General features: G+C 36.1%; 1 protein-coding gene and 1 pseudogene across 3 annotated transcripts in view; one reads left to right on the plus strand and one right to left on the minus strand.

Annotated features, from left to right (window-relative positions):
- Positions 1 to 21,912, plus strand: part of ARFGEF1 (ARF guanine nucleotide exchange factor 1) — a 108,098-nt gene that overhangs the window by 15,123 nt on the left and 71,063 nt on the right. For all 3 annotated transcript variants that reach the window (XM_090283599.1, XM_090283597.1, XM_090283598.1), the window contains exons 2-5: positions 13,430 to 13,460; positions 14,007 to 14,163; positions 16,670 to 16,816; positions 20,278 to 20,457. In XM_090283599.1, the coding sequence (XP_090139725.1) occupies positions 13,430 to 13,460; positions 14,007 to 14,163; positions 16,670 to 16,816; positions 20,278 to 20,457 (515 nt within the window). The remainder of the gene's footprint in view (positions 1 to 13,429; positions 13,461 to 14,006; positions 14,164 to 16,669; positions 16,817 to 20,277; positions 20,458 to 21,912) is intronic.
- Positions 1,233 to 1,475, minus strand: LOC150004295 (protein CEBPZOS pseudogene; annotated as a pseudogene).

A 21,912-nucleotide genomic window follows, 5' to 3' on the forward strand; every position in this document is an offset into this window, starting at 1 on the left:
ACAGTTCTCATTTTTCGCTCTGCACCAAGATCATCTATTGAGCATCTTACAAACGAAACTAGTTGTACACATTTCTGGAGTTTCTGATTTGTTAAGTCTGGGTATGGGCCTAAGCATCTTATTTTGCTTTTTATTTTTATATTTTACTTCTACATTGATAGACAGTAAAATTGACTTTCTTTGGTGGACATATCTATGAATTTTAACACATCTGAAGATTTGTGTGGTCTACCATAATTGGGGTAAAGAACAAGTCTAGCCCCTCAAAAAACTTGGTAACTTTGTAGTCACACCTTTCCCCCCATTTCTAAGCCCTGACAATCACCGGTTTGTTCTATGTCACTATAATTTTATCTTTTTTGAATCATAAATTATGTAAGCATTTGGGCCAGGTTTCTTTCACTTGGCATGTCTTTTGAGATTTATCCAAGTTGTTGCATGTATTAATAGTCTGTTCCTTTTTATTGCTGAATAATATTCCATTATATGGATGTACTGCAGTTTGTTTATTCGTTATCTACTGAAGGACTTTTGCGTTGTTTCAGTTTTTGGCAGTATGATTAGAGCTACTGTAAACATTCATTTATAGATTTTTATTTGAACATAAGTTTTCATTTCTCTAGGGTTGGGGATTGCTGGGCATATGGTAAGTATAACTGTAAGAAACATTCAGAGTGGCTATACCATTTTACATTCTCACCACCAGTATCTGAGAGTTCCATTTGCTCTACATCCTTACCAGCCCCTGCTGGTGTCTGTATCTTAACTATTTTTAAACTATTTTAACAGGTGTGTAGTGGTATTTCATTGTGGTTTTCACTTGCATTTTCTTAATGGCTAATGGTGTTGAATAGGTTTTCGGGTATTTATTTGCCATGCATATATCCCTTTGGTGAGGTGTCTTAAGTCATTTGCTTATTTTAAAATTTGGTTGTTTCATACTGTTGAGTTTTAAGAAAATATATATACACACAAGTCCATTGTAAGACATGTGATTTGCAAATACTTTTGTAGCTTACCTTTTTTCTTTTTTTGAGTAATATAAACAAAACTTTATTTATGGAATAAACATACCTTCAATAATTTCTTAACAGTCCAAAGAATAAAACCTCTGGCTTAATTAGAATTTGCATTTTGCCTTAAACATTTCAAAATTCCTCCATGTCAGCTTTGGAATTTTAATCTTGCCTGATAATATGAAATAGGGTAAACCTTGATTCTTGACCAAATTTCTAACTTATGTTGTTCAACCATTTTTCTTGATCTTGCTCTCTGATTCCATACATTCCAGAGTATTCAAGGGATTTGTAATAAACTTCCAAGATGGAGGGAAATTTCTTGCTCATTATTTGCCTGAAATCTGGGCTTGTGTTCATCTTTTTAAACAAAACATACACTCCAAAAACTCCCCAAAATTCAGCTACTAAAACTACTTTAAATATCTTCTTTGCCAGTGGTTCCAAAGTGTAAGCCATCCTGAATCTCATACATGCAGGACTGCTCTGTAGCTTACCTGTTCGTTTTCTTTTTAAAATTTTTTATGCTTATTGATCTTAGAGGAGAAGAGAGGGAAAAAAAGAGAGAAACATCAGTGTAAGAGAGGTTGCCTTTCATACAGGCCCTGATCAGGGACCAAACCCGAAACCTAGTATGTGCCCTGACCGGGAATCGAACCCTCAACCTTTCTGTTTTCGGACAATGCCCAACCAACTTAGCCATACCAGCCAGAGCCCTTTTTATTTTAACAGTGTCTTTACCAGAACAAAAAATTTTAATCTTGATAATTTTTTAAATGTCTAATTGTTCCAACCCCTTTTTTTGAAAAGATTATCCTTTTTTCATTGAATTGCCTTTGCCCCTTTGTAAAAAATCAGTTGGTTATATTTTTACGGTCTTTACGCGGACTCTAGTCTGTCAGTGGTTTCTGTGTGTATCCTTCTCCGATACCACATTGTTTTAATTACTGTTAACTTTAAAGTCATAAAAGGGATATTTTGTTTCCTCCCACTTTATTCTTTAATTATTTTGTCTATTCTAGTTGCTTTTCCTTGTAAATTTTAGAATTCCCCTTACTTATATACAGAAAATCCTGCTGGAATTGTGATTGGCAGTGGGTTAAATTTGGAGATAAATTTGGGGAGACTTGAAACCTTTATTGTATTGAGTCTTCCAATTTATGATTATGCTGTATCTCTCATTTTCTTTAGTTCATCTTTGATTTCTTTCAGTATACATCCCATACATGTTTTGTTAGGTTTATACATAAGAATTTCATTTTGGGAGGAATGATTATAAAAGTGTTGTTTTTTTTAGGTTTTGGTTTCCAATTTTTTATTGATACTATATAGAAATTTCATTGATTTTTGTGTGTTAAAACATTATTAAATGCACATGTATATTCTAAGAGTTTTTCTTCTAGATTTCATGGGAAGTTTTTATTTAGACAATAAGTCATCTGTGAATAAGAACAGTTTTATTTTTTCCTTTCTAATCAACATGCCTTTTATTTCTTTTTCTTGCCTGTTGCACTTACTGGGATATTCAGTATGAAGTTTAATAGACGTGATGTGAGTAGACACTTGTGCCTTGTTCCAGATCTTGGGGAAAACATTCTGTTTTTCACCATTAAGTTTAGTGTTAACTGTAGGTTTTGTAGCTACTCTTAAAAGTTGAGAAAGTTCCTTTCTATTGCTAGATTGCTGAAGGTATTTGCAGAGCCTCTTTTTTAAAACAATTTTATTTATTTGTTTGTTTGTTTATTTATAGAGAGAGGGGAAAGGAGAAAGAGAGGGAGAGAAACATCACTGTGTGGTTGCCTCTCACTCGCGCCCCCAACTGGGGACCTGATGTGCAACCTAGTCATGTGCCTTGACTGGGAATCGAACCAGCAACACTTGGTTCGCAGGCTGACGCTCAATCCACTGAGCCACAGCAGCCAGGGCCTGGTGATTTTTTTTTGAATATTGAATTAGCCTTATATCCTTAGAATAAATCCCAGTTATGGTACGTGATTCTTTTTAGAGGTTGCTGGATTCTATTTGCTAATGTTTTATTTATTGAGGATTTTTATATTTATATTCATGAGTGATATTCATCTGTATTTTATTTTTCTATACTGTCCTTGTTCGGGCAGTGTGTTTCTGACACTTAACTACCCAGGGTCAACTCAAATTTGACAAGTTTAGGGAACAGTCTTCCACAAAACTGTTTTCACTTTAGACACCAGCCCAAAGCTCCAGAGTCTGCAGGCCACCCATACTTCTAACCAACTCACTACAAATCCAGGGTTCCCACTATTCCCTCAGGTTTGCTAGAATAACTTAAAGAACTCAGGAAAGTACTATACTCAGGATTACAGTTTTATTATAAAGAATACAAATCAGTACCATCTGAGAGACCCATAGGGCAAGGTCTGGGAGAGCTCAAATGCAAAGCTTTCAAGTCCGAAGGATGCATCACCCTCCCTCCAGATCAGTATACTGTATAACACCAACCAGGTAAGCTCACCCCAGTTTCGAGTGTCCAGAGTTTTTGTTGTTTCATTACATAGGCACGATTGATTGAATCATTGGCCTGAAATACAACCCAGGGCTCTGACTTACAGTGCAGTTCTTGCCATGTCTCCATCACTGCTCCTTCTTTACATCTTATATTGAGCAGAATCTATGAAACGTGTGATTGATTATTTACCAAGAATGTTAATTTAACACTTAGATTAAGTGTTATTGTTGATTTTCACTGTAGTCACTGCAAGTCGTTAATAGTGAATACCCACTGCATTCTTTTGTATCTAAATATTAACTTCTGTTAAAGGATCATTTCCATAATTCACAATTTTTCTAGATGCTTATTTACATTTAGTGAGTTTTTTTTTAATTTGTTTTCCCTATATTTAATACTTCAGTATCATTATACTGGCACTTGATCTGAATCCAATGGAAGTTTTTATTTTGTATTTTATACATAAAGTCTGAAACGGAAGGTAAATTCTTTTTAAAATTTTGTAATTACAGTTGACCTCCAGCATTATTTTCTATAGTTTCAGGTATACAGCATAGTGGTTAAACGGAGTTTATGATGTGATCCTTCTAATAAGTCTAGTACCTACCTGGTTATTACATAATTATTACAGTGTTATTGACTATATTCTCTATGCTGTACTTGACATCCCTGTGACTATTTTGTAACTACCAATGTGTACTTCTTACTCCGGTCACCTTTTTCACCTATCTACCCCACCTTCCAATCTGTTAATCATCAATTTGTTCTCTGTATCTCTGAGTCTGTTTCTGTTTTGTTCATTTATTTTGTTCTTTAGATTTCACATACTAGTGAAATCATGTGGTATTTGTCTCTCTCTATCTGACTCATTTCACTTTACAGATAACCTCTAGGTCCATCCATGTTGTCACAAGTGATAAGAATTTATCCTTTTTATGGTCAAGTAATATTCCACTATGTATATGTACTACTTCTTCGTACAATTGTCTATTGATGGACACTTAGGTGGTTGCTTCCATATCTTGACTGTTGTAAAGAATGCTGCAATGAACATAGGGATGCATATGTCTTTTAATTCATGTTTTGGATTTCTTTACATATACATGTATGTATTTGTGTGTGTAGCCCTGGCTGGTTTAGCTCAGTGGATTGAGCGTCGGCCTGCGAGCTAAGTGTCGCTGGTTCGATCTTCCAGTCAGGGTACATCAGAGAAGGAAAACTCTGACTCCAAAAAACCTCCGCTGCCTTGCGGCATACCTCTTCAGGGGAAAGGCTAAGGGAGTAAACCCCGACAGAAAATCCGGAGCCGGAGTCCCTAAGGCGGTTTGATGTTGTAGTCAACACCGGCAACTCCTGCGGCGCACCTGAACCCAAGCTGTATCGACTCCGTCTTTCCCTTGGACCCTTCAGCTGCGAAGAGAGGGGGGGTCTGCTGCATGGGCAACAGCAGACCCTCCATATTACCCTGCCCAGGCTCTGTAGCTTCAGCGTCATCACAAGATGTCGATTCAACACGGGAGGAGACAGATACCATGTCACTCCCGAGTCGGACTGCGCAGCCATTCTCGGCGGTGCAGATAGACTCTTGGGAAGCTACACCATCGTCTCTCGAGACGGACGGCTGCCGACGACGACGACGACGACGATTTGTGTGTGTATATATGTATGTATACACACACATAAGTTTGTCCGGAAAAAGTCCAGCCATTGTTAATATAACGAGAATGGTTTACACTACATCTCTAACCTAGCAGCCAAGGAGAGTGGACTAGAATGCACATGTGTGTGCAGTGATGACTTCACTGTATTAGTCAGTGGGGGCGGTAGACAGCATTGAGTGAACATATATTCTGTGGCTGTCACATTCAAAATGACTGAACAAGTAGAGCTATGAATCTGCATCAAATTTTGCATTAAGCTTGAATATTCCTCCATGGAAACTGTTAGGATGATTCAGAAGGCTGCAGCTATGGGCAACTGGTGATTGGCAGCTTCATCACAACAACACACCCACTCATGCATTATGTCTCGTGCAGTTTTTTGGTGAAACATCAAATCACCCAGGTGACTCAGCCCCACTACAGCCCAGATTTGGTGCCCTGTGACTTCTGGTTTTCCCTAAAACTAAAATCACCTTTGAAAGGGAATAAATTTCAGACCATCAGTGAGATTCAGGAAAATAGGATGGAGCAGCTGATGGCTATTGGGAGAATTGTGTGAGGTTCCAAGATGCTTGCTTTGAAGGGGACTGAGGCGTCATTTTCTATGTATAGTGTATCTTAGATCTTGATCTTGTATCTTCAATAAATATCTCTCTTTTTCATATTATATGGCTTGATACCTTCTGGACAGGCCTCTTATACCGAGAAGTGGAATTACTGGGCCATAAAGTAGTTCTATTCCTAACTTTTTGAGGAACCTCCATGCTGTTTTCCATAGTGGCTGAACCAATTTGCATTTCTACCAACAGTGCACCAGAATTTCCTTCCTCCATATCTTTGCTAGCACTTGTTTGTTGATTAGTTGATGATAGCCATTCAGGCAAGTGTGAGGTTGGCATCTCATTGTGGTTTTCATTTGCATTTCTCTGATGATTGGTGACGTTCAGCATCTTTTCATATGTCTGTTGGCCTTCTGTATATCCTCTTTGGAGAATGTCTGTTTAGATTCTTTCCCCATTTTTTAATTGACGTGTTTGGTGTTGATACATCCCATAAAGTGAGTCTCTTCTCCCAATCAGTAGGTTCTCATTTCATTTTATGGATGGTTTCCTTTGTTGTGCCAAACTTTTTTAGTTTGATGTAGTCCCATTTGTTCAGTTTTTCTTTTGCTTCCCTTGCCTGAGGAGATCTATCAGAAATAAATACTGCTAAGAGAATTGTTGGAGAGTTTACTGCCTGTGTTTTCTTCTAGGTTTTTATGGTTTTGATAATTACATTTAAGTCTTTAATCCATTTTGAGTTTATTTTTGTGTATGGGGTAAGTAGATAGTCTAGTTTCTTTCTTTTTTTTTTGCATGTATCTGTCCAGTTTCTCCAACACTATATAATGAAGAAACTGTTTTTACCCCATTAAATGTTCTTGTCTCCTTTGTCATATATTAATTGTTCATATAGGCATGGGTTTATTCCTGAGCTCTCTCTTCTGTTGATTTATCTGTGTGTCTGTTTTTATGCTGGTACCATGCTGTTTTGATGACTATAGCCTTGTAGTATAGTTTGATATCAGGTAGAGTGAGACCTACAACTTTGTTCTTTTTTCTTAAGATTGCTTTGGCTATTTGGGATTCTTTTGTGTTCCATGTAAATTTTTAATTATTTGTTATATTTGAAAAATTCCATTGATATTGTGATAGGCATCGCATTAAATCTATAGATGACTTTGGGTAGTATGGACATTTTAATGATTTTAATTTTTTTTGTATCTATGAATATAGTATGTGCTTCCATTTATTTGTATCTTCTTCAATTTCATTCTTAAGTGTCTTATTTTCTGAGTACAGGTCTTCTACTTCCTTGATTAAATTTATTCTTACTGGGTTTGTTTTTGATGAAGTTGTAAATTGTATTGTTTAATTTCTCTTTCTGATAACTCATTGTTTGTGTGTTAAGCTATAACCAATTTCTGAATATTTGTTTTGTATCCTGCTGACTGAAAATGGTGAAAGTAGGCGTCCTTGTCTGGTTTCTGATATTAAGGGAAATGCTTTTAGCTTTTCTTCATTGAGAATGATGTTAGCTGTGGGTTTGTCATATATGGACTTTATTAAATATTTTCTCTGAGAGTCTTTTTATAATAAATGCTACTCAATTTTGTCAAATCATTTTCTGCATCTATTTATATGACCATATGGTTTTTATCTTTCATTTTACGTGGTGTACCGCATTATTTGATTTGGGGTACTGAACCAACCTTTTGTTTAGTAACAAGTTGTTTAGCCTTCATGTGTTTGTGTGTTTTTCAGTTTTTTCTTGGAATTGATTTTAAGTTTCTTATTATTATGGTTAGGAAAGGTTAATATGGTTTCAATCTTCTTAAATTCATTGAGACTTGTTTTGTGGTCTCATAGGTGGTCTATTTTGGAAAGTATTCCTTTTGCATTTGAAAAGAATGTATATTCTGCTTTGGAATGAAATATTCTAAAGGTATAAATTAAATCTCACCTGGTGCAATTTTTCAGTTAAGGTTGCTGTTTTCATGTTGATTTTTTCTGTCTGCAAAATCTATTTGTTCATGTCGATGGGATGTTTAAAGTCCCTTACTATGACTGAATTACTGTTGAGCTCTCCCATTATGACCATCATTATTTGCTTTATATAGTTTAGGTGCTCCTTTGTTGGGTTCATAAATGTTTACGTGGGTTTTATCCTCTTGTTGGGTCAGTCCCTTTATCTAACAAGAGGTCCTTTGTTGTTATAGCCTTTGTTTTTACAGCCTTTTTTTGTCTGATATAACTGTTGCTACCCCCACTTACTTTGTTTTCATTTGCATGGAATATCTTTATTCCTCCCGTGCTTTTATTCTGTGTGTGTGTCTTTCTATCTGAATTGGGTTTTTTGTAGACAGCATATATATGGTGGTCTTTTATTACCCATTCAGTCACCCTGCAGCTTTTGATAGGAGCATTTTAATCCATTTACATGTAGTTATTTCCATTTCATTATTCATATTTGTGTTCCTTTCTTCCTAAAGAAGTTCTTTTAACATTTCTTGTAATCCTGTTTTGGTGGTAATGAACTTACTTAGCTTTTCTTGTCTGGGAAGCTCTTTATTTTTCCTTCAGTTTTAAGTGATAGCCTTGCTGGGTAGAGTACTAATAGTTGCAAGTCCTTGCTTTTCATCGCTTAATATTTTCGTGTCAGTCCTTTCCGGCTTGACAGTTTTATGGGAGCTCTCATGTAGGTAACTGTCTTGCTCTTGCTCCTTTTAAGATCCTCTCTTTGGCTTTGACCTTTGCCATGTTAATTATGATGTGTCTGTGTGGGCCTCTTTGGCTTCTTGTCTGAGACTTTCTGTACTTCCTAGACTTCTGTTTTTTTCTTTCACCTGGTTTGAGAACTTCTTAGCCATTATTTTTTCAAATAGATTCTCAATCCCTTGCTCTCCATGATGTGGATATTGTTGCACTTGATGTTGTCCCAGGTGTCCCTTAAACTATTCTCATTTTTAAAATTCTTTTTTTTGTTTCTGCTCTGATAGGTTGTTTTCTGCTACCATATCTTGCAAATCACTGATTCGATCCTCTACTTCTCTAATCTGCTGTTGATTCCTTCTAGTGTGTTCTTCATTTCTGTTATCGTATTCTTCATTTCTGACTAGTTCTTTTTTATGGTTTCTCTGTCCTTTTTATGCTTGCTATCTCTTTGTTGAAGTTCTCACTAAGTTCCTTGAATCCACACAACTCTGTGTCTCTGGTCCCCTCCTCCAGCTTGACCTGAAGTCCTTGAGAGATTTTTTTTTTTTAAGATGGATGAAACACAGGCTCATGCTGGTTGCTGCCAGCTGAGCCTCAGGCCTTGGGAGATGTGGGTAGGGCAGGGCCTCAGAGTCCTCAGGCAAAACTAGTTGAGTTCAACAGGCTAATATAATACTATGTGTAGGAAGGGTCTAAACCAGGAAAGATGGCATCTGTGGGCCCTGTGGGAATAGGACTCAACAAAGGAATATCGGCAGCTATTTTTCCAGCCCTAGCTCTGAAGCCACATGACTCAGTCTCTCTTTTTATGACTCTGGCACCCTCTGCTGTAGTCCGGGTGTGTGCCTGCAGGCAGTAGTTGGTGTTTCAGTCCTTTAAGGGGGTGCCTGGTTTTCCAGCAGCCTTTCCTCACACCTTGCTGCATAGAATTCCTGCTGATTTTCATTGCAGATGTGGGCTTCTCTTCCCGACATTGGTGTTCTGAGCTGGGGAGCCAGTGTGGGGCAGATACCTCTCACTCCTCAGGGGGAACCTTTGCAGCAGAGATATCGCTCAGGATTCTCAACTGCCATACGTGGGTATGGGGCCATCTTGTTTCACGTCTCTGCCCTGCCTACCAATCTCAACCTGGCTGCTTCTGTCTATCCTTCATTTCTGTTCAGCTAGTGTTTAGATGGTTAAACAGGTTAATTTTCCTATATAGTTGTAATTTTGATGCAGTCATGGGGGTACGTAGGTACAGCTTCCACCTACGCTGTCGTCTTGACTGGAACCCCCTGGTATTTTGTTTTAAATTGTGTACTTTCTGCACCAGTAGAAATCAATTGTTTATATATGATTTAGTCATAATTTTGCAAACTAATTTTGCACAGATTCTGAGGCTAAGTATGCTACGGGAGGATTAGTTTTGGGGACTAATTCTAGCTACATTTTATTAAACATGATACCTCTTAACCATCTGGTTTCCTTATCCAAATTCTAAGAACATTAGAAGAACTTTTCATTTTCCTGGCAGTGCTTTTGTGCTTCTCAGATTTCTCTCCCATTTGCCAGGGAGTTATTTCAAACCTCCTGAAGCCCCCTTAACTCTTTCTGTTTCAATGATCTATTTCTGTGTAATAAACCACCTAAGAGTTAGTGGTGTAACACAGTAACCATTTTATTATGATCACAGATTATCTGTGTGTCAGGAATTCAGATGGCACATGTTGCTGTTCAGTGTCTGGGGCCTCAATTGGGAAGACTCAGATGACTGGGGGAGATGTGAATGTCTGGAAACTGGAATCCTCTGGAGGTTTCTTCACTCACATGTCTGACGCCCAGGATATGCTGACTTGAGAGCTGGGCTCAGCTGGGATTGTTGATTGAACCACTTACGTGTGGTCTTCATGTACCATGGGGCTTCTCACATCAGGGCTGTTGGGTTACAAGAGTGAGTGTGTAGAGACCTAGTATTCCAAGAAAATCAAGCAAGAGCTACTTGGCCTTTTCTGACCTAAACTTGACACTTGTCCACTGTTACTTCACTGCATTTTATTGGTTATAATGAATAAGGACAGTCCAGATTCAAGGGGAGGGGAATTAGGGTGTGTCTCTTGGTGGGGTTGTAGCAAGGGCACTTGCATAAGGGCAAGTGGAATGGGGATAATATAGTGACCGTTTTGTAAAATACAGCCTTCCACTGTGCTCCCAATCTTCAAATAATGAAACATAATTCTAAAGTCTCATGATTGTATTTGAAAAAATAAGCCTAGCAGAATCGTCGTCGGCAGCCGTCCATCTCAAGAGACGATGGTGTAGCTTCTTAAGCGTCTATCTGCACCGCCGAGAATGGCTGTGCAGTCCGACTCGGGAGTGACACGGTATCTGTCTCCTCCCGTGTTGAATCGACATCTTGCGATGACGCTGGAGTGTCCTCTCCAGTGGAGCTGAAGCTACAGAGCCTGGGCAGGGTGATATGGAGGGTCTGCTGTTGCCCATGCAGCAGATCCCCCCTCTCTTCGCAGCTGAAGGATCCAAGGGAAAGACGGAGTCAATACAGCTTGGCTTCAGGTGCGCCGCAGGAGTTGCCGGTGTTGACTACAACGTCAAACCGCCTTAGGGACTCCGGCTCCGGATTTTCTGTCGGGGTTTACTCCCTTAGCCTTTCCCCTGAAGAGGTATGCCGCAAGGCAGCGGAGGTTTTTTGGAGTCAGAGTTTTCCTTCTCTGCGTGCTCCAAGCCTAGCAGAATATATACATTCAAATGAATGTTATTTTTCAAAGTAATCCCTTACTCGTACAATTATGTAATATTTTATGTGTTTTTTAAGTTGCTTTCATTGTGTGTGTGTGTGTGTGTATTGCCATAGGTGATCCAAATCATTATTCTTAATTGATTCTTATCACCTTTATAGTTTGGGCTACATGCTTCATTGAGAATAGAGTTATGTACTCTTTTTCCAGAACAGTGCTTGTACACACACAATATGAGATGGTTCACAGAAGCACTGAAGAACTTCCATAGTCACCTACCATTCTTCATACTTGGCTCCATGCCACCTGTGATTAATTGGTGGTTAGAATCTGATTCCCTTTCTAGAGATTTTCCCTTCTGTGAGGTGATTCATTTAAAAGAAGGAAGTGGGCAGGAAAGAACTGCCAACAGTGAATTCTACAAATATTTTGAGTACTGCTAGTATTATGATAATTGATACATAACCTCCCAAGTTACTGCTTTGAAGATTAATACTAGGTATATAAATTCTAATGTATTTATTTAAAAACTACTCATTTGACTTCAGGGTCTTTCATTAGATTACCATTTTAGTTTGCATTGAGTAAATAGTGTTGCTTGGCTAACAGTATAAAACAAAATGATGTCATGAAAGATAGATAAATCATTCGTAGTGTATAGATGATAGAATTTGTTGATTCACATAAGTATTATTTTGAAGTTTATATTTGTACTCTCAGTGGAGGGAAACAAAGCTGCTAAGCAAGTTGATAGTAAAAATAAAGAGAGGGAATATTTAATTTACTTAGGAAATCAGGTATGTAACTTACTTTCTATTCATTAAACAAGGCCTTTGCCATATCAACTGTGTTGACTTAGTTCCAGTTATTTAATGTACTTGAAAGGAATAAAACTTGTTTCTTTCAAAATATTTTAAAGTCTATACTCAGGTTAATTGACAGTGACCAATTTTAACCTTTTCTTCTATATATAACATAGTGGTTGTGTTTCTACGGTTTTAACAAATTTTTATAAAAATAGTTATGAAGGGATGGGGAGAGTTAATGGATAGAGAGAATAATTCCTGAAAGAATTCCAATAACAAAGGTTTTTTAAGGGCTATGACTACACAGTTAAAAAAGAAAAAAATCCTAAATATCCCTAAACAAACAAATCCAGCACCCAATTTTTATCTTATTTCACTTTAAGAGTGAACTGAAATGATAAGATAGATGACCTTTCTTTCTTATCACATCCAATATTATATATGTGCATTGTCTAGTATTTCTAGAACAATGTCAAAAATATTTTGTTCTTTGTGGGTATCTTGCCATGATTCTGACTTTTAACAGGAAAATATTTCACAATTAAGCATTTTGTGGTTTTTAGGTTGAGTATGCTACTTTTTAATTTGATGCTTTAATTTTTTTTCTCCTAAGATTTTGATCTTTAATAATTGAGAATTAATTAGTTTACTTCTTGATACTGCTGTCGAAGGCCAACCTGAAGCACACTGTTTCTAAGCTCTAATTTATTAAAATAGTTAATTTGTAGACATTCAGATATTTTGAGAAAAATGAAAAGGAATTCCTTTTCACCATAGACTTAAATGCTAGTCTAAGATGTCTTAGAGGGACAGTAAATGGCTATAGACAAAGGAGTTGAAAACCACCTGACTTCCCCTTGTTTCTTTTAACCACTTTGTAGCAGTGATTCTTAAACTTGTTTGTGGTGTATCATAACCCTCTTGAAGCCTTCATAAAACACTTGATTGTAGGACTCCACACTTAGGTTTTCTGGTTCAGTACATCTGGTGTGGGGCCGTGTGATGCTGATGTTGGCTCTGGGACCACACTTTGAGAACCACTATTTTATCAGTTTACTCTGATCATTGTAGAATGAAATTTTCACTTGAAGTGCATCAGTGAATATAAGGTTACTTAATATACATAGTTCCTTGACAAAAGAAAGAAAGAAAGAAAAAGAGAGAAAGAAAGAAAGAAAGAAAAGAAAGAAAGAAAGAAAGGAAGAAAGACTATTAGAAAAGGAAATACTTTGGGGAATTAGCAATATGTATTTATACCTATTCTTACTGCTGTTAATTTATATTTTTGCATTGTTTTATAAATTGTTTGTATAAATTAACACATTTAGCAGTAGTAGAATTTTAGTATTTTTTAATTTGTATGCTTCCGAGTTTGTTATAGAAATTAAAAATTAGTTTATGTAACCTGTAATCAAATTACTAAATGATCTTTCATTTGTCAAGTTTTCTAACATATGCTTTTCCCCCTCCAGAGGAAATAAAAGCGGAAACTGAAAAACAGAGGTTAGTGGGGTTTCTTTTCTTCAGTAAAAATAATTTAAATTTGCACACTTGCCAGTCTTGGTCAAAATAATAATATAGTTGTCTATATTTTAATGTGGCAGATTTTTTCCATGTGATCTGTAAAATAAAATTAATTTTAAAAATGGTTTTTAAGAATGTATTTGTAAGCATACTTACAAATATAAAAAGATCTTGTAAGTAAGTATATAGGAAATTTCTGAAATAACAAATACACTTTAAAGTCTGCTTATATTTGATTCATATTTAGCAAGATTACTAAATATTGAATTATTTGGTAACCTAAATAATTTACTTAAAGTAAATGATTAATTTCTTTATTTTCTTGCATTTAGTTATAGCTCTAGCCACTAGTGTTTGACTTTAACAGATCAGATAATTTTTGAGCTTGGTTTCCTTATGCAATAAGGGAAGATGAAGACCAGTTTAGCAAAATTCCTTTTACAACCAAAGTTCTGTGTTTTTATATGAGTTTATCATCAGTATGATAAATGTGGCATTCTAATCAGACTTCTCTTTTTCCTTTAGTCCTCCTCATGGAGAAGCAAAAGCTGGATCAAGCACCCTTCCACCGGTGAAATCAAAGTCAAATTTTATTGAAGCAGACAAGTACTTCTTACCCTTTGAATTGGCCTGCCAGTCCAAATGTCCCCGCATAGTTAGTACATCTCTAGATTGTTTACAGGTATGTATAAAATGGCTTTAGCTAAAAACTGTCTACTAGGAATGTGTTTCTAAAGATTAGAGTGGATTCAGCCATTTTCCATGATAGCCTTTAACGTTCTTTTTGATAAGAAACCAAATGGTTGCTTATGTACAAGAGAGACAGTAACAATTGCAAAATTATTTTTAGTTTAGCCCTGTCTGGTGTGGCTCAGCTGGTTGGAGCGTCGTCCCATAGGCCAAGGGTTCGCAGTTACATTCCCGATCAGGGTGCGTGTGAGAACACAGCGATGCTTCTCTCACATATTTGCCCCCCCCAACCCCCCCAAGCATGTCTTCTAGTAAGGATTTTAAAAAGTAATGATTTTAGTTTAATGGTAACAAAAATCATTAGTTAGCTTAGTGAATCACAAAACCTTTACTGAGATTATCAATGGTGAAAGTCATGATTTGGTCTGTTTTTCCATCAGTGAAATGCAAGAACCATGCTTTTAACCTGCTGCTGACGTTACATACATCATTATTTGCAAATAATTTTACTGAATGCCTGCTCTTTTATATAAAAGAATAGGCTAATGTTGACAATTTAGTATTAGGTTGGCCAAAGAGTTCATTTGGTTTTTTCTGTAAGTTGGCTTTTGTGGCGTTTAGTTGTCTTTAACTTCATTTGAAACTATTTTGTTAGGTTGTATGGTGACAGCTGTGATATCATCATGCATTAAAACAACAACAACAACAAAATTGGTTAATTTTTGTGTAGCCATTTTAATATTGAAGATGGAAAAAATACACACCATTTTTTAGCATATTATGCTTTATTATTTCAAGGAAGTTAAAAATGCAACTGAAACACACAAAGATTTGTGCAGTATATGGAGAAGGTGTTGTGACTGATCTAACATGCCAAAAGTGGTTTTGCGAAATTTTGTGCTGGAGGTTTCTTGCCAGATGATGCTCTGTGGTCGGGTAGATCAGTTGAAGTTGAGAGCAATCAAATTGAGACATTAATTCAGAACAGTCCACATTATATCATGCAGGAGATAGCTGACATACTCAAAATATCCAAGTCAGTAAAGTTATTGCTGAAAATGAAAAATGTGTCTTTTATTTTACAGAAAAACGATACCGACTTTTTGGCCAACCCAATATTTATGTTCACTGTTGGACTTTAGCTCTGACTTTTATATATATCAGGAAGATTCCTTAAATCTTTTTATTCTGTTTTACTTACACATGTGGATTCCTTTACATGTTTGTAAGATAAACCTCTAGATGGAGGTTCTGCTATTTTCAGGTGTTTTCGCTGTTGGCAGATTACAGTACAGTAGTATTCCCTCACTTATTGTGGGTATTACGTTCCAGACCCCCTCCCCTCAAAGTAGGAACCTTACATTTATTCTACACTCTTAAACCTATGTAACTTCGACAACATATGTATACAAAACCTCAAAATCCCGTGATATAGTGAAAAATCTGCGATAAATAATTAAATATAATATTTTTTTAAATCCTGCGATACTGTGAGGCTGCGATAAGTGAACCACAAGGGACTGTCCCTCTCTATATTGCGGTTCACTTATTGCGGCCTCGCTGTATCGCAGGATTTTTAAAAATATTATATTTAATTATTTATCGCGGATTTTTCTCTACATCACGAAATTTTGCGGTACTATATACGTATGTTGTTGAAGTTACGTAGGTTTAAGAGTGTAGAATATGTTTAAGAACATAAGTAGTGTTTATAAAAGTGTGGAAAAGGTTAATAAGGGAGTGGGAAAGGTTAATAAGGGACTGGGAACGGTTTATAAGTGTTTGGGAAGGGTTTATAAAGCCTTAAAATATATATAAATACTAAAATAAATGTAACGTTCCTACTTCGTGGATTTTCACCTATCGCAGGGAGGTCTAGAACATAATAACCTGCGATAAGTGAGGGAGTACTGTATACCTATTTAACAATTCAGTGACGTTCTTAAGATGGGTTAAGGATATGCTTGTTTGAGTCGTGATCTTGTTTTTCTTGAAAAATTAAAATTACAACATCTAAGGCCTTCCATCCAGGGATGTACTGAACAAATCTGTGATTTATTGCAGCCAGTGAGGAGAAATTAGGTTTTCTGTATATTCACAGATCTATTGTAATTTGGAAAGAGATTTTGGGTCTTTTAAATGAGTGAAGATAGCTTTCACAAAAGCAATATCAATAATATTTAGATAGAAAGCAGTAAGCTATTCTAATTCATCAGAGAGAAGTTCCAAGGTCTGGCTTTCTCAAAGTTTCACCTGATGGTTTTGTTGTAGTTATTGCCCTTTTTTGGTGTGTGTGGTTAATACAGTAAATAATTTCACATGTTTACAGCTAATAAAGCTTCCTTCATGAAAAGTTTGTATTGCCTTGGCTTTGATTATACCTTGATGTTATATACAAATTTTAATATATATAAAATTGTATGTTGTAAAATTAATGTGTATTTAATTATTATATATATTAGTTGGCTTAATTAGAATCTTTATTTTCACCATTTCAGAAACTTATTGCTTATGGGCATTTGACTGGCAATGCTCCAGATAGCACAACGCCAGGCAAAAAATTAATTGATAGAATTATTGAAACAATTTGTGGCTGTTTCCAAGGTCCTCAAACAGACGAAGGAGTTCAGTTGCAAATAATAAAGGTAAATAATTATATAAAGTAAATTTGTTATTTTTTATCTATTTTTAAAAAGCCTTTTACTTGGAAAATATTTGGAAAGGTCATTTTATATGCTTTCCAACTATGATAGAGGTTATTTGGGTGCTTTTTAGACCCCGTATCAGAGAATTTTATTGGTGAATGCCAAAAGTTTGTTAGAAGAAGCCTATTTTTTAATTTATTTTAAGTATATTTTATTGATTATGCTGTTACAATTGTCCCAATTTTTTCCCCCTTTGCCCCCCTCAGCCCAGTACCCCACTTCTCTCCAGCAACCCCCACCCCTACCCCGTAGTTCATGCCTATGGGTCATGCATATAAGTTCTTTGGTGTCTCCATTTCCTTTACTATTCTCAACTTTCCTCTGTCTATTTTGTACCTGCCAATTATGCTTATTCCCTGCACCATTTCCCCCATTTTCCCCTTCCTCCTCCCCACTGATAACCCTCCATATGATCTCCATATCTATGATTCTGTTCCTGCTCTAGTTGTTTGCTTAGTTTGTTTTTGTTTTTTAGATTTAGTTGTTGACAGTTGTGAGTTTGTTGTCATTTTACTGTTCATAGTTTTGATCTTCTTTATCTTGAATAAGTCCCTTTAACACTTCATATAATAATGGTTTGGTGATGATGAACTCCTTAGCTTTACCTTGTTTGGGGAACACTTTATCTGCCCTTCCATTCTAAATGATAACTTTGCTGAGTAGAGTAATCTTGGTTATGGGTCCTTGCTTTTCATCACTTTGAATATTTCTTGCCAGTCCCTTCTTACCTGCAAAGTTTCCTTTGAGAAATCAGTTGATAGCCATATAGGAACACCTTTGTAGGTAACCCTCTGTTTTTCTCTTGCTACTTTTAAGATGTTCTCTTTATCTTTAACCTTTAACATTTTAATTATGATGTGTCTTGGTGTGGTCCTCTTTGGGACCTTCTGTGTTTCCTGCACTTGCATATCTATTTTCTTTGCCAAATTAGGAAAGTTCTTTCTTTATTTTTTCAAATAATTTTTCAATTTCTTGCTCTTCTCCTTCTGACATTTCTATGATTTGATGTTGGCATTTTTGGAGATGCCCCAGAGTCTTCTTAAACTCTCCTTTAAAAAAAAAAAATATTCTTCTTTCTTCATTCTGTACTGGTTGTTTATTTCTTCCTTATGTTCCAAATCGTTGATTTGAATCCCAGCTTCCTTTCCTTCACTGTTGGCTCCTTATATATTTTTCTTTATTTCACTTAGTGTAACCTTCATTTCTTCCTTTATTTTTTTTGTGTACTCCTTATCACCAGTGTTTTGAACTCTGCATCTGATAGGTTGGCTGTCTTTGTTTCCTTTAGTTCTTTTTTGGAGTTTTTGTTCTGTTCTTTCATTTAGGCCATATTTCTTTGTCTCCTCAATTTGGCATCCTCTCTGTTTCTGTGAATTAGGTAGAGCTGCTTTTACTCCCTGTCTTAGCAGTGTGGCCTATATAGCAAAGGCACCTGTAAATTGTGTGGGGCAGAGCCTTAGCTAATAGCCAAGGCAGAGCCACCTGCTTCACCACTTTGTACCTCTATTTGTGGGGTGGGCTCGGAGAGGCGACAATGCCACTACCTTGTTTTGGGCTATTTGCCTGCCACTCACCTGGTTTCCAGTCACTTTATCCGCTTTCTCTATGCGATTGGTGCCCTTCCAATTGCTGCATTGGGGTTTGCATATGTTCTAAGATCATGCAAGCCATTTAAGCATTGAAAATTCAGCAGTTTCTTCTGTTGCCCCAACTCCCACTGGTTTTTATAGCTAGAGGTGATAGGGGTTTATCTTCGTGATGCTGGAACCCTGGTCTGTGTGGTCTGGCCTGAGGCTAGGATCGCTGTTCCCAGAGTATCCCTCCCAATTTTTATTCATCACATGTGAATGTGAGACCATCCATTCTGCCCCCCCTTGTCCAAGCCACACCAACTCTCCACCCCATCTCCACAACTCCCCCTCCTACCCATCTGGATGAATGTGGCTTCTTTATTTAAATTCTTGGTTGTTAGTCTTTTATATAGCTTGATTTTCTGACAGTTTTGGTTGTTACTTGTTTTTGAGATCTAGTTGTAACTCTTCTATGGTTGGGTGAGGAGGCAAAACATTTCTACCTACTCCTCCATCTTGACTGGAATTCATGATTGTATTTTCAAATCTTTTATTTTGAAGGTCTCAATTTAGGGTTGGGACCCCAGAGTCTATTAGCGTTTTCAGTTTCTGGCATGTTTAACATACAATTGCATCTTTTGAGCTTTAGGTTTCCATGTGAAAGTCCTACAACCCCTGTAGTTTCTTCTGTACTACTGTATCCTTTGTAGTCTGTGCTCTAGACCCATGCTTCACCATGTGGGCTCCTTAAGTACCAGCTTTCCTGATTTCCTTGCACCTATCTATCTACTGACCCTGCCCAGGTAAACCCTATCCTGGGTTTGTGCTGTGTTCCTGGTTGATTAAACTCCTTTAAAGAAAATCACTCAGTTGTGTTTTTAATCTGTTATAAATATTGAATTCTTAATGTTACTGCTAATGGTAGTAATGGTGGTATGTCTATATACTGGTAAAATTTTATTGTATTATACTAATAGAACTTTTGAAATTGTTTATATGTATAGAGTGTTCCTTCATGTGTGATTACAGTCCCTTCTGAGTCTTCCAGTTTCATAACTGTATTGACTTCACGAGTCATGTAGTATCTTTATTGTAAAAAGCTGTCCAATCTCCTTGGTCTGTCATTTACAATTTCATGTCAGTCGTGACTTATCTAGCATATGCTCATATACTCAATGCTGTCTCTGCATATCATTGTAAGACAGAAGAGGACAAAAGTACGAGGTCTTGCTTTTGAGAATTTGCAAGTAAACTGATATAAGAAAATTCACATTAAGTTACTCACTTTGTTGGGGGATTCATTTTGGATTATATTAAATTCTTTATTGTAAAACATTTTGTAAACATCTTTAACCATAACAGCACATTTAATTAGTCCAGTCTATAAGAAAGATCTCAGAAAAATTTGGAGGTGAGTAAGACCCAGTGTGTATCCTCCAAAGTTGACGGTCTAATTCAACTGCTGTATCATAGGAAGCATGTCTGTGTTCCACTGTGACACAGTTTTAATGTTAGGCATTTTAGTAAACTAAATTATGTTAAAGTGAAACTTGGCTTGACAACAAATGGGTTGAATGGCTTTCTAGTGTTCTAGGTTTGGGAGGATAATGTGGGAACTATTTATTGCTAGAATGAGGAAAACATATTTTAACAGTTGGTCATATATTCAAGGCAGGTGGAAATTCTGTGAGTGAATACTAAAATATTCTGTTAGTGCATAGCTGAAAGTGGTAATAGTGTCTGAAAGTTTTAATTTTAATATAAAAATACATTTTTGTGCTGATATTCTGGATGCAGAAATTTGCTTTAACTTTGTCTTTTTTTTTTAAGGCTTTACTTACTGCAGTAACATCTCAACACATAGAAATTCATGAAGGAACGGTACTGCAGGCTGTGAGAACATGTTACAATATCTACTTAGCAAGCAAAAATCTCATCAATCAGACAACAGCCAAAGCTACTCTTACTCAGATGCTAAACGTTATATTTGCACGCATGGAAAACCAAGCAGTAAGTATTAAAACAAAAAGAGATTTTATAGAACACCACAGGTATCATATACAGAAAAGAGTTTACCGAAATTTATAATGAAATCTTTTGTGTCTGTAGAGAAGAATGACTTTCATTTACAGTCCTACTTATTAGAGATATGGTATTGTTTTATTCTGTTTTGTTTTGAGGTTTACTGATTTCACTTTGGATAAGATATGTTTTTAATTGTTCACAAGTAGAATTTGAATGATATTGATTGCCATCATCCTCATGGAAGTGTTTATGAATTGATATTTTTATTGCACTTCCGTTTAGTAGGTGAGTGTGATATAGATATAGAACTACTTAATTTGATCTCATCTGGTATAAGATTATTCATTGAATTTTAAAAACAAACAAAATGCATATCTGTAATGATGAAATACATATTTTGGGCGTAAGAGATCGGCAGCTAGAGAATCATTTATTTTTTAAAATTGTCTAGGTCTTAATTAAAAACTATCTTTTAACTTACTTTGAACTAATTTTAAACTTACAGAAAGTTGCAAAAATGTTACAGAAAGATCTTCTTTTTCTTGCTTTCCTTAATGCCACCATCTTACATGATCATTTTGCAATGATCAGAAGCAGGAATTAATGTTGGTAAAAATACTGTTGAGGCCATTAGAGACCTTACTTGAATTTCGCCAATTTTCCCATTAATGTCTTTTTTTGCTGTTTTAACATCTAGGCCAGGATCCCACCTTGCATTTAATATCCCTTGAGTTGTCATGACTTAGTCTTTTCTAGTTGTTGATTATTTCTCAGTCTTATCTTTTATCACCTTGAGGCTTTTGAAGGATACCGATCAGTTATTTTGTTGAATTTCCCTTATTTTATCTGATACTTTCTTGCAATTAGAATAAGGTTGTCCACTTTTTACTAGAATATCTCTGAAGCAATGTTGTGCCTATTTCAATGTATTATGTTAGGAATGTATGATGTTGGTATGTCTTATTACTGGTGGTGTTCATCTTGATTTGGTTAAGGTGGTATCTGCCAGGTTCTTCTACTATAAAGTTACTAGTTATTCTTTTGAAGTTAATAGATATTTTGGAAAAGATAATTTAAATCTATATAAATATTCTGTTTTCCTTTTCACACTCCCCCACCTCAACTTAGGTATCCATAAGTGAATGTTGTTGGCAAAAGATATTACTGTGGCATTTCCCTAATGGTGGTTTTCTGTTTCTCTTTTCTTCTGTATGTATTAGTCAGAATTATTTTCCTTCTTTTCTGTTTATTCAATTTTTTTATTTGTATCAGTCTGTATTCATGGATATTTATTTTATTCTAGTGGTTATAGTCCGATATTGTCATTATTTATTTTGTTGCCCAAATTATTCCAGCTTTGGACTCTGTCCCTTTGACAAGCTTCCATGCTTTTTTGAGCACCTCCTTACTTTCTGGAATCTGAAGATGTTGTAGGCCTAC

The sequence above is a fragment of the Furipterus horrens genome, unplaced genomic scaffold (assembly GCF_987537825.1).
Source record: "Furipterus horrens unplaced genomic scaffold, mFurHor1.1.pri manual_scaffold_7, whole genome shotgun sequence".
Taxonomy (NCBI): domain Eukaryota; kingdom Metazoa; phylum Chordata; class Mammalia; order Chiroptera; family Furipteridae; genus Furipterus; species Furipterus horrens.